Source organism: Trachypithecus francoisi, unplaced genomic scaffold (assembly GCF_009764315.1).
Source record: "Trachypithecus francoisi isolate TF-2019V2 unplaced genomic scaffold, Tfra_2.0 Lachesis_group12, whole genome shotgun sequence".
Taxonomy (NCBI): Eukaryota; Metazoa; Chordata; class Mammalia; order Primates; family Cercopithecidae; genus Trachypithecus; species Trachypithecus francoisi.
Window position 1 is genome coordinate 4,529,513 of NW_022681457.1, and position 12,789 is coordinate 4,542,301.

Below are 12,789 nucleotides of genomic sequence, written 5' to 3' on the forward strand. Positions count from 1 at the left end.
AGGTCCTGAAAAAGTGGACTAGGCGCAGGGGCGGGGCCTGACTCATAGCTGCAGGGGAGGAGCCTGGCGCTCAACCTTGGAGGAGGTAGGGCTCGGAGCCTGACTGATCCTGGAAGGGTAAGTCACACGCCATGAGTTCCATCCTCTAGGCTGAGGAACGTCATGGGAATTTCGAGGAGCGGCTTCGGCAGCTGGAGGCCCAGCTGGAAGAGAAGAATCAAGAACTCCAGCGGGTGAGGGGGCGGAAGACAGCACAGAGGGTGGGGCTTCGAGGCTGGGGCGGAGCTTAATGAGGAGGCTGGGGGCCCGGGGGCGGGGCTTAGATCGAGGGCGGTGGTCTGGGCAGGATAAGCTTGAGTACGCCCGTCCCGCTCTGCTTTGCACAGGCCCGGCAGCGGGAGAAGATGAACGATGACCACAATAAGCGGCTGTCCGAGACGGTGGACAAGCTGCTGAGCGAGTCCAACGAGCGCTTACAGCTTCACCTCAAGGAGCGCATGGGGGCGCTGGAGGAGAAGGTGCGGCCCCCATCCAGGACTGCGGGACGCGGAATTCTGGGACTACCTCTTGCTGGAATCCTGAGGCCCCAGGCCTTTCTCTCAGATCTATTATCGGAGGCCTCCCTAAACCCCGGCATCCTGAGTTGGGCAGCCTTCTCTGCTGTATTGCCGAGACCCGCTTTTTCACCTATTCTAGACGTTCCAAGAGCCGAATTCTGGGGCACCCATGCCTCAAGTCCTTGACTTTTTCCAAAGCCTCCAACCCCATGGACCCCCAAACCCTGAACCCTCTGAGATTGCACAGGGTATTGCATCCCGGGGCTTCTCTCCCCAGAAACATCGTTGTCCCTGCTCCCCCGAAACTCACCATTTGTCCATCTCATTCCTTCTGGGTCCCCTCAGGCCTGTCTGTGTGCATTGGGAGCTGCCTGCAGCCCCACGGGCGTGCCGCTCTCAGTTCCCACTCCCTCACTTCACCTCTGTCTCCACAGAACTCCCTGAGCGAGGAGATAGCCAACATGAAGAAGCTTCAGGATGAGCTGCTGCTAAACAAGGTAGGGGGCCCTGAGGGGACAGGAGGAGGAAGTTGGGGCAGTGTTTGCTGAGGCTAGGATCCGCAAGTCTAGCAGGGGCTGTTCCTCCTGGGCGGAGCAGATTCTAACCGGACACCTCCAACACCGGCCCCCAGGAGCAGCTCTTGGCCGAAATGGAGCGGATGCAGATGGAGATCGACCAGCTGCGGGGGAGGCCACCATCCTCCTACTCCAGGTGACAGCAGCCCTCCTGCCCTGCCTCCACCATGGAGCCTCGTTGGCCAGGCTCCTCCCTTCTAATCCCCACTTCCTATCCTCCCAAGACTTCTACTGATCCCTCGGGTTTTTTGTTACTCTGTCGCCCAGGCTGGAATGCAGTGGCACGATTCTGGCTCACTGCAACCTCCGCCTCCTGAGTTCAAGCGATTCTTGTCCCTCAGCCACCTGAGTAGCTGGGACTACAGGCGTGTGCCACCACAGCCGGCTAATTTTTGTAGTTTTAGTGAAGACGAGGTTTTGCCATGTTGGCCAGGCTGGTCTGGAACCCCAGACCTCAAGTGATCCTCCCGCCTTGGCCTCCCAAAGTGCTGGAATTACAGATGTGAGCCACCGTGCTTAGCCCCCTCTGGTTTTTTACCCTGACTTTATTTATTTACTTCTTCTTTCTTTTGAGACAGTCTCGCTCTGTTCCCCGGGCTAGAGTGCAGTGGCACGATCTCAGCTCACTGCAACCTCTGCCTCCCCAGTTCAAGTGATTCTCCTGCCTCAGCCTCTAGAGTGGCAGGGATTACAGGAACCCACCACCATGTCCAGCTAATTTTTAAATTTTTAGTAGAGATGGGGCTTCACCATGTTGGCCTGGTCTCAAACTTCTGACCTCAAGTGATCTGCCCACCTCGGCCTCCCAAAGTGCTGGGATTACAGGCCTGAGTCACCAGGCCTGGCCCCTTGACCCTGACTTCAGGGCCCTGGCCCTAGGTCTGTCTCTGTGACCCCTTACCTCTGTGCCCTTTTCCTGACCCCTTGGTCCCTGACTGCTTCCCTCATGCCCACAGGTCTCTTCCTGGCAGTGCCCTGGAGCTCCGTTACTCTCAGGCACCCACATTACCTTCTGGTGCCCACCTGGATCCCTATGTGGCTGGCAGTGGTCGGGCAGGCAAGAGGGGCCGCTGGTCGGGGGTCAAGGAGGAGCCCTCCAAGGTCAGCAGCTGCCTCTGGAGCCTGGACTGAGCAGGGCTTGGGTGGGCAGCGGTAGGAATTGGAGCTAAATCCATGGGACTCCGGGAGGAAGCTGAGTTGAGAGGCAGGATCTCCTGGACTCACCCACTCACCCTTTCTTCTCTCCTTCCCTGCAACCCTCTTGCCTGGATGTCTCGTGTGGATGTCCTGCCACCTGGTGAGAACCTGAGAGTAATGATGATGGGACTGGGAGGGGCGTATGGAATCCCAGAGTAGGCGGGGTTAGGTGAGCCAGCTGAGTCATGGGAATCAGGGACAGGAATGGAGTCATGGCTGTGGGCGTGGCTTGGAGAGGGTTCGGGGAGGGATCAAGGACAGGGACCTGTCAAGAGAAGAAGTTGGAGGCCGGGCAGGGGGGTCCATGCCTGTAATCCCAACACTTGCTGGCACCGAGGCAGGCAGATCACTTGAGGTCAGGAGTTTGAGAGCAGCCTTGCCAAAATGGCGTCTCTAGGAAAAATGCAAAAATTAGCCGACCGTGGTAGCGGGCACCTGTAATCCCAGCTACTGAGGAGACAGGCAGAAGAATCATTCGAACCTGGGAGGCAGAGGTTGCAGTAACCTGAGATTGCGCCACTGTACTCCAGCCTGGGCGACAGAGAGAGACACTGTCTCAAGAAAAAATAAAAAAACAAAGAAATAAAGCTGGGCTGGGAAAAGCATCAATGAGGTTAGGAAAGGTCAGGATCATGAGCCAAGACCCAGCGCCAACCTCGGCCCCCACCCACCTGATGTCGCTCTGTCCCCACACAGGGACAGGATTGGGAGCGGTCTGCTCCTGCGGGCTCCATACCACCCCCATTCCCTGGGGAGCTGGACGGCTCAGATGAGGAGGAGACAGAGGGGATGTTTGGGGCCGAGCTGCTGTCCCCCAGTGGGCAGGCTGACGTGCAGACGCTGGCCATCATGCTTCAGGAGCAGCTGGAGGCCATCAACAAGGAGATCAAGTGAGCCCTGGCCCCGCCCTGGCTCGCCCTGTCCTGCCTGAGCTGACTCCACAGCCCTTTTGGCTCTGGAGACCTGAAAGCCTGAGTCCATCTCCTCTTACACCATCCACAGGAATTCTTCCAGCCCAGCACTCACTCTACTGTCCAGGCATCCCCTAAGATACACTCAGAAGTCTTCTATGTGCTACCTACACATATACCCCCAGCCAGTACTCACCATTCCCCAACACACCAAAGACTGCACCCCAAAAACCCCAGTTCTTCTCAATGCATCAAGAATCTTCCATTACGCCATCAATTTTGTGGTTTCACATAACGAGTGCCCAGAGTCTTCCACTACCCTAAGAATCTCAAGACAACACAAGGTTCCCAACCTCAAACACCAAGAATCTCATCCTAATGCCCTAATCAAAACCTTCACCTCCGGGCTGGGCACGGTGGCTCACGCCTGTAATCCCGCACTTTGGGAGGCCGAGGCAGGCGGATCATGAGGTCAGGAGATTGAGACCCTCCTGGCTAACATGGTGAAACCCATCTCTACTAAAATACAAAAAATTAACTGGGCATGTTGGCAAGCGCCTGTAGTCCCAGCTACTCAGGAGGCTGAGGCAGGAGAATGGCGTGAACCTGGGAGGCGGAGCTTGCAGTGAGCCAAGATTGCGCCACTGCATTCCAGCCTGGGCGACAGAGCGAGACTCTGTCTCAAAAAACAAACAAATAAAAACTTCAACTCCATATACCAAGAATTTCTAATACAAAAAACATCCCTGGCCGGGCGCGGTGGCTCAAGCCTGTAATCCCAGCACTTTGGGAGGCCAAGACGGGCGGATCACGAGGTCAGGAGATCGAGACCATCCTGGCTAACATGGTGAAACCCCGTCTCTACTAAAAAATACAAAAAATTAGCCGGGCGAGGTGGCGGGCGCCTGTAGTCCCAGCTACTCGGGAGGCTGAGGCAGGAGAATGGCGTGAACCTGGGGGGCAGAGCTTGCAGTGAGCTGAGATCTGGCCACTGCACTCCAGCCTGGGCGACAGAGCGAGACTCCGTCTCAAAAAAAAAAAAAAAAAAAAAATCCCTAACTTATTAAGAAGCCCCCAGTGATGTAACGTCTACCCCGATTCACCAGCAATGACCATATTCAGCAATTCTGCTATAACGCACTCCTCATGAACCTTCAGCAAATATACCGTGACCACCACCTTCCATACTGAATGACTGCATGCCCTTCCCAGATCCTAGAGTGACCTGAGTCCCTGATCTCACACTGCTCCTGTTATGACCTTGCTCTTACAGTCCACCTTGAACTTGACCTTTTGTCCACAGTAATCCCTTCATGATTTTCCAAACCACTATCATCAGGGCCACCCTGATGCAGACCTTGATCACCTTGACAGCCCTAATCCTGCAATGACTTCCTGAGCCTATCAGGACTCCTTGACTCTCCTTGAGCCTGGGAGTCCTTCAGAAACCCACCAAAGCCCTCTGATGTCATTGCACCTTCCCCAGAATTCCCCTTGTCCCCACCAAGCCTTTCTGTCCCCTTGTGCTTCCAGATTCCCTCTCCCACTGTCTGCTGTGGCCCCTTACCCAGTTTCCCCTATTTCCCTCCTCAGGCTGATCCAAGAGGAGAAGGAGACAACAGAACAGAGGGCAGAGGAGCTGGAGAGCCGGGTGTCCAGCTCTGGCTTGGACTCGTTGGGCCGCTACCGCAGCAGCTGCTCCCTGCCCCCCTCCCTCACCACCTCTACCCTTGCCAGCCCCTCCCCTCCCAGCTCTGGCCACTCAACTCCCCGCCTGGCACCCCCTAGCCCTGCCCGTGAGGGCACCGACAAGGCTGTGAGTGTTCTGAAGTCTCCCCAGCCTAGTAGGGGGATGGGGAGAGGTCAGAAGCAGGGCTCCGCAGTGAACAACAGTAACCCCTCATAGCAGTCGTTTTCCAAAGCAACCTTAGCTTTCCCTAAAGGTTCAAACTCAAAGAGCAAAGGGGAGGTGGAGTCACTGGGTTCTTGAACCCTAACTTTCACTTTAGTCAGATCTGGTCTACTTTTATTTCTCATGCATCAAGTTTCTGCATAGGATTTTAAAAAGTTTCTGGGCCGGGCATGGTGGCTCACGCCTGTAATCCCAGCACTTTGGGAGGCCGAAGCAGGCAGATTGCGAGGTCAGGAGATCGAGACCATCCTGGCTAACACGGTGAAACCCCGTCTCTACTAAAAATACAAAAAATCAGCTCAGCGTGGTGGTGGGCGCCTGTAGTCCCAGCTATTTGGGAGGCTGAGGCAGGAGAATGGCGTGAACCCAGGAGGCAGAGTTTGCAGTGAGCCGAGATCACGCCACTGCACTCTAGCCTGGGTGACAAAGCGAGACTCCGTCTCAAAAAAAAAAAAAAAAAATTAGCCGGGCGTGGTGGCACATGCCTTTAATCTCAGCTACTTGGGAGGCTGAGGCAGGAGAATCTCTTGAACCTGGGAGGCAGAGGTTGCAGTGAGCCGAGATTGTGCCATTGCACTGCAGCCTGGGTGACAGAGTGAAACTCCATCTCAACAAAAAAAAGTTTCTGCAACTCACCCTCACTTGAGCTAGACTACCTTTGGATAATGTTCTAAACCAGGGTCACCCCACAGACCTCTCGGTAGACATCTCAGTTAATAAAGCGCCCCCGACATGACTCCTTGAACTCAGTCCAGCATCTGTGCCCTCTGTCCTCAGAATCATGTCCCTAAGGAGGAAGCTGGAGCTCCACGAGGGGAGGGGCCGGCCATCCCAGGAGACACCCCACCACCAACTCCCCGCTCTGCCCGTCTTGAAAGAATGACCCAGGCCTTGGCACTGCAGGCGGGGTCCCTGGAAGATGGGGGACCCTCACGGGGAAGGTCAGCAGGGACAAGGGATAGGGACAGGGAGAGGCTGGCTTGGGAAGATGAGAAGGGGGTGGGCAAGGACTTGGGAGGAGAGGAGGCATCCCAGCCAGGATATGCTCTCATTCTCTCCTTCTTTCCCAGTGAGGGTACCCCAGACTCCCTGCACAAAGCCCCCAAGAAGAAGAGCATCAAGTCCTCCATAGGCCGTCTCTTTGGCAAGAAAGAGAAGGGACGAATGGGACCCCCAGGCCGGGACAGCTCTTCTCTGGGTGAGTACCTCACTCTAACCCTTCCCTCCTTTGTTCCTTCCTCCCTTTCTTTCTTCTTCTTTGTATGTTCATTTGACTTCATTCATGTCTTCATTCATTTGGTGACTTATTTAGAATTTGGAAGGAACACAGCTTGCTAAGGTAGGCAGGAGGAGGAGGGAAAAGGAAAGGCACTCTAGGGCCTGCTTGGGTGACTGGGTGGGTAAATGAATTGATTTCCTTTACCTATTTTTGTTGTTGTTGTTGTTTGGTTTTTGCTGTTGTTTTGAGACGGAGACTCGCTCTGTCACCCAGGCTGGAGTGCAGTGGCACAATCTTGGTTCACTGGAACTTCCACCTCCTGGGTTCAAGCAATTCTTCTGCCTCAGCCTCTTAAGCAGCTGGGACTACAGGCACCTACCACCATGCTTGGCTACCTTTTTTTTTTTTTTTTTTTTTGTATTTTTAGTAGAGATAGAGTTTCGCCATGTTGGCCAGACTGGTCTTGAACTCCTGACCTTAGGTGATCCAACAGCCTCGGCCTCCCAAAAGTGCTGGGATTACAGACTCATTTACTTTTTTTTTTTTTTTTTTTGAGACGGAGTCTCGCTCTGTCGCTCAGGCTGGAGTGCAGTGGTGCAATCTCTGCTCACTGCAAGTTCTGCCTCCCGTGTTCACACCATTCTCCTGCCTCAGCCTCCCGAGTAGCTGGGACTACAGGCACCCACCACCACGCCCGGCTAATTTTTTGTATTTTTAGTAGAGACAGGGTTTCACCATGTTAGCCAGGATGGTCTTGATCTCCTGACCTAGTGATCCACCCGCCTCAGCCTCCCAAAGCACTGGGATTACAGGTGTGAGCCACCGCGCCTGGTGACCTATTTTTTAAACAGAGGAAGAGGGTAGGGCATCCTCAAGGCAGGGCACCTTCCTGTGGTGTGTTGGAGCCTGCTCTCACTGGCTCAGGAGATCCGCTCTTTCAGGAATTGGCTGATATCACACTGGTAGCTTGAAATTGGCCATGGTGGGATTATTTACACCACGGAAATGGACAAATGCTACAAATCAGGGATTCCCTTCTGCCTTCCCAAGAAGCCAGTTGTTAGGCATTTACCAGCACACCACTGCCACCTTACTAAGGACAGCCCAGTGCATCCAGCCGTATCTTGGGGGTGACTGCAATTCATGGGTGCTTGTCTGGCTTTACCACTTCCTCGATGTGGCCTCACTCACTACTCCCTCAGGGTCTCTGCCTTTCCTGCATTTGCCTCATCACCTCCAGCATGAAAGATTCTGCCTCCCCCTTGAGATTTTCCAAATTTCAACCCCTCCCTGCCTCCAGCTGGAACACCCTCAGATGAGACACTGGCCACTGACCCTCTGGGACTAGCCAAGCTGACAGGCCCAGGAGACAAGGACCGAAGGAACAAAAGGAAGTGAGTGTGTGTGTGTGAATGTGTGAGTGTGAGAGTGTGTGTGTGTGAATGTGGTGTGAGTGGCGACTGTGTGTGTGGTGTGTATGAGTATGTGTGTATGAGTGTGTGTGTATGAGTGTGTGTGTGGTGTGTGTGTGTGTGTGAGTGTGGTGTGAGTGACGACTGTGTGTGTGGTGTGTATGAGTGTGTGTATGAGTGTGTGTGTATGAGTGTGTGTGTGTGGTGTGTGTGTGTGTGGTGTGTGTTAGTGAGAGTATGTGAGTGTATGAGTGTGTGTATGAGAGTGTGTGTGTGATGGTGCGAGTGTGCATGTGTGCCCACGAGTGTGTGTGTGAGAGTGTGTGTGACTGTGTGTGTGGTGTGTTAGTGAGAGTATGTGTGTGTATGAATGTGTGTGAGTGTGGTGTGAGTGACGACAGTGTGTATGGTGTGTGTGGGGGGGGTGTGTGTTAGTGAGAGTGTGTGTGAGTGTATGAGTGTGTGTATGAGTGTGTGTGTGATGGTGCGAGTGTGCATGTGTGCCCACGAGGGTGTGTATGTGTGTGACTGTGTGTGTGGTGTGTTAGAGTATGTGTGTGTATGAATGTGTGAGTGTGGTGTGAGTGACGACAGTGTGTGTTGTGTGTGTGTGTTAGTGAGAGTATGTGTGTGAGTGTATGAGTGTGTGAGTGTGGTGTGAGTGACGACTGTGTGTGTGGTGTGTTAGTGAGAGTATGTGTGTGTATGAATGTGTGAGTGTGGTGTGAGTGACGACAGTGTGTGTGTGTGGTGTGTGTGAGTGTATGTGTGTGAGTGTATGAGTGTGTGTGTGTGGTGTGAGTGACGACAGTGTGTGTGTGGTGTGTGGTGTGTGGTGTGTGTGTGTTAATGACAGTATGTGTGTGAGTGTATGAGTGTGTGTGTGAGTGTGGTGTGAGTGACGACAGTGTGTGTGTGTGGTGTGTGTGAGTGTATGTGTGTGTATGAGTGTGTGTGAGTGTGATGGTGCGTGTGAGTGTGCATGAGTGTGTGCCCGCGAGTGTGAGTGTGTGTGAGAGAGAGTGTGCGTGTGTGCAGCAGTGGCGGTGAACAGAAATGAGAATTCAATGCTGGGAGGGGGTGTCCGTGACCCTGAACTTGCTTTCCTGGAAACCCAGGAGCTCCTAGAGTTATTTTTTCTTTCTTAATTTTTGTGTTTTTTTCATTTATATTTTTTGTTTTTCTTTTTTCTCTCTTTTGATAGGGGTTGGGGGAGAGGATTTAGATTCACATGTATTTTTTGACCTTCTGCCGTGTTTTATACATTCATAAAAGGTGCGTGTGTGCGTGTGTGTGTGTGTGTGGTGATGAGGACCATCCACAGGGCAGGGGGTCTCCACCCCTGACAGCTTCTATCCTGGCCCCTTCACCCCTACAGGCATGAACTCCTGGAGGAGGCCTGCCGCCAGGGCCTACCTTTTGCTGCCTGGGACGGGCCCACCGTGGTGTCCTGGCTGGAGGTACTGGGGCCCAGAAATGCCCTGACTATTGGTCCCCAACCCCTGTGACAGCCCTACTGGTAGAGGCTGTCTGGTCCTCCTGGCGCCACCCTGCTTCTAGCCCAGAGGTGGGGGTGGCCATGGGCCGGGCAGGTGAGGACCCAGGACGGCTCAGCCTTCCTCTTCATCTAAACAGCTTCTTTCTCCTTCTCCTTCCGCCCCTGCCGCTCTGGCCTTGCCCACCCGGGTCATGGTCTCCTGTCGTTCTCTCTACTCTCTCTTTCTGGATTCTCTGTCTCTATTTTTCGGCACGATTACCATCTCTGACCACGCTTTTGTCATCCCCCATATTTCTCCTCATGTCTCCGATCGCCCTGCCATGTCTCCCTGTCTCCCGCTTCCTGTCTCTCCCCACCCTCTCTTTTCTTTCCTTTTCCTCTTTTCTTATTCTTTCCTCTTCCTTCTTCCTTTCTGTTCTTTTTTCTTTCTTTCTTTTTTTCTTTCTTTTTTCTTTCTTTCTTATTTCTTTCTTTCTTTCTTTCTTTTATCTTTCTCTCTTTCTCTCTCTCCTCTCTCTGTCTCTCTCTCTCTCTCTCTCTCTTTCTTTCTCTTCTTTTCTGGTTTTTCTTTCTGTCTTCCCCCCTCCCCGCCATTTGTCTCCCTTGGACTCTTCCTCATCTCGTCCACGTCTCTTTTCCTTGTCCTGTTTCTTCTTCCTGCGAACTTTTCCACGTCACTGTTTCATCCCCCACACCCCCTTGCCTATCCCCCCTCCCTGTCCCCCCGTATCTCCGGTTTTCTCTTCCTCTGTCCCCTCTGTCCATCTGTCCCTCCGCTGCAGCTGTGGGTAGGCATGCCTGCCTGGTACGTGGCCGCCTGCCGGGCCAATGTCAAGAGCGGTGCCATCATGGCCAACCTGTCAGACACAGAGATCCAGCGCGAGATCGGCATCAGCAACCCGCTGCACAGACTCAAGCTTCGCCTCGCCATCCAGGAGATGGTCTCGCTCACCTCGCCCTCGGCCCCGCCTCCTCTCGCCTGTGAGTGTCCGGCAGCCAATTCCAGCCTTCGCTTCCTCAGGGCCCGCCTCTTGCCCTCAAGTCTAGCAATCCGGGCTTGCCACTCATCTGTCCCACGACCGTGCTTCTCATTGGCTCTCACCCCCTCAGCCTCCCCTCTGCTCCCGACTTGGCCTGTGGTCCATGTGGTACTCCAGGAGGGGCCCAGCCCACCTCCTTCCCTGACTCTCTCCCTCTCCTCGGCATTTGCTGTCCCACTCAAATGTCACCACCTCCAAGAAGCTTTCCTTGTCAGCTAAACTAGTTTCCCCCATCATTCCAGATATCAGCACCTTCTAATTTTCCCCATAGCATTTATTGCCTTCTAATTATTTTATCTTTTCATTCCATTTTTTTTTTTTTTTTTTTTTTTTGAGACAGAGTCTCGCTCTGTCAACCCGGGTGCAGTGCAGTGGCGCGATATCTCGGCTCACTGCAAGCTCCGCATCCCGGTTTCAACGCATTCCTCCCGCCTCAGCCTCCGAGTAGCTAGGATACAGGCCCCGGTGCCACCAACGCCAGCTAGTTTTTTGATTTTTAGTAGAGACGGGTTTCACCATGTTAGCCAGGATGGTCTTGATCTCCTGACCTCGTGATCCACCCGCCTCGGCCTCCCAAAGTACTGGATTACAGGCTTGAGCCACTGCGCCCGGCCTTTTTTTTTTTTTTTTTTTTGAGACAGAGTTTCGCTCTTGTTGTCCAGGTTGGAGTGCAATGGCGTGATCTCGGCTCACTGCAATCCCCTCCTCCCGGGCTCAAGCCATTCTCCTGTCTCAGCCTCCTGAGTAGCTGGGATTACAGGCACCTGCCACCATGTCCGGCTAATTTTTGTATTTTTAGAGACAGGGTTTTGACATGTTGGCCAGGCTGGTCTTGAACTCCCGACCTCAGGTGATCCGCCTGCCTCGGCTTCCCAAAGTGCTGAGATTACAGGTGTGAGCCCCCACGCCTGGCCCTCGTTTCAACTTTTTATTACGAGAAATTTCAAACATACAGGATATCATGTGTACCCAGTTCAGCAATTCTCAACCTTTTGCTGTACCTGCTCTGTTGTGTGTGGGGAGTGGGGAGTACAGGTTGAGTATCCCTTACCTGAAATGTTAGTATCCCTTACCTGACCAGAAGTGTTTAGAATTTCTGATTTTAAAAAGTTTGTTTTTTTTTTAATATTTGCATAGAAATGAAATATCTTGGGGATGGGAGCCAAGCCTAAACATGAAATTCATTTATGTTTCATATGCATCTCATACACATGCCTAAAAAGAATTTAATACAATATTTTAAATAACTTTGTGCATGAAACAAGGTATTGACTGCATTTTGATTGTGATCTATCACATGAGGTCAGGTGGGGGATTTTCCTCTTGTGGCTTCATATCAGCACTTAAGAAGTTTAGGGCCAAGTGCCCTGGCTCACACCTGTAATTCCAGCATTTTGGGAGGCCTTGGGCGGCCGATCTCTTGAGCCCGGGAGTTCAAGACCAGCCTGGGCAACATGGCGAAACCCCGTCTCTACTAAAAATACAAAAATTAGTCGCGTGTGGTGGCACATACCTGTAGTCCCAGCTACTCAGGAGGCTGAGGTGGGAGGATCCTATGAGCCCAGGAGATCGAGGATGCGGTGGGCTGTGATTGTCCCACTGTACTGCAGCCTGGGTGACAGAGAGAGACTGCATCAAAAAAAAAAAAAAAAAATTTTAGAATTCTGGAGCATTTTGGATTTTTAGATTTTCAGGTTAGGGATGCTGAGAGACCTATACTTGAATGTCATTTGAGGTCATCATAACAGCTTAGCCTCCAAAATTACTTTAGTGGGTCTTTTTCTCTTTTTGAGACGGAGTCTCGTTCTGCTGCCCAGGCTGGAGTGCAGTGGCGTGATCTCGGCTCACTGCAAGCTCCGCCTCCTGGGCCTCAGCCTCCAGAGTAGCTGGGACTACAGGCGCCTGCCACCAAGCCCGGCTAATTTTTTCTATTTTTTTAGTAGAGACGGGGTTTCAGCATGTTAGCCAGGATGGTCTCGATCTCCTGATCTGCCCGCCTCGGCCTCCCAAAGTGCTGGGATTACAGGCGTGAGCCACTGTGCCCGGCCTAGTGGGTCTTTTTCTTCCTTGCAAACACCACATTCTTTATCATACCTAAGGGCATTCACATTGTTGTTAATTTCTTTTTCTTTTCCTTTTTTTTTGTTTGAGACGGAGTCTCACTCTGTTGCCCAGGCTGGAGTGCGGTGGTGAGATCTCAGCTCACTGCAACCTCCACCTCCCTGGTTCAAGCGATTCTCCTGCCTCAGCTTCCTGAGTAGCTGAGATTAAAGGCACAGGCCACTATGCCCAGCAAATTTTTGTATTTTTAGTAAAGATGGAGTTTCACCAGTGTTGGCCAGGCTGGTCTTGAACTCCTGACCTCAGGTGATCCACCTGCCTCTGCCTCCCAAAGTGCTAGGATTACAGGCCTGGGCAACATGGCGAAACCCCATCTCTCATCCTAATTTTTGTATTTTCAGTAGAGA

The 12,789-nt window shown here is 52.8% G+C and overlaps 1 protein-coding gene across 3 annotated transcripts in view; it reads left to right on the forward strand.

Moving 5' to 3' along the window:
- The window catches only part of PPFIA3 (PTPRF interacting protein alpha 3), a 32,036-nt gene that overhangs the window by 13,166 nt on the left and 6,081 nt on the right, over nucleotides 1-12,789 (forward strand). For 2 of the 3 annotated variants that reach the window (XR_004440448.1, XR_004440449.1), the window contains exons 10-21: nucleotides 150-233; nucleotides 387-518; nucleotides 992-1,054; nucleotides 1,189-1,268; nucleotides 2,089-2,233; nucleotides 3,032-3,219; nucleotides 4,834-5,056; nucleotides 5,930-6,093; nucleotides 6,223-6,350; nucleotides 7,672-7,765; nucleotides 9,162-9,243; nucleotides 10,064-10,262. Coding sequence is in view for 1 of the 3 variants with exons in the window: in XM_033223979.1 (XP_033079870.1) it covers nucleotides 150-233; nucleotides 387-518; nucleotides 992-1,054; nucleotides 1,189-1,268; nucleotides 2,089-2,233; nucleotides 3,032-3,219; nucleotides 4,834-5,056; nucleotides 5,930-6,093; nucleotides 6,223-6,350; nucleotides 7,672-7,765; nucleotides 9,162-9,243; nucleotides 10,064-10,262; nucleotides 12,196-12,206 (1,593 nt within the window). In the remaining 2 variants the exon portion in view is untranslated. Of the gene's footprint in view, nucleotides 1-149; nucleotides 234-386; nucleotides 519-991; nucleotides 1,055-1,188; nucleotides 1,269-2,088; nucleotides 2,234-3,031; nucleotides 3,220-4,833; nucleotides 5,057-5,929; nucleotides 6,094-6,222; nucleotides 6,351-7,671; nucleotides 7,766-9,161; nucleotides 9,244-10,063; nucleotides 10,263-12,195; nucleotides 12,207-12,789 lie in introns of all 3 variants that reach the window. The other variant, XM_033223979.1, reaches the window with a different exon arrangement.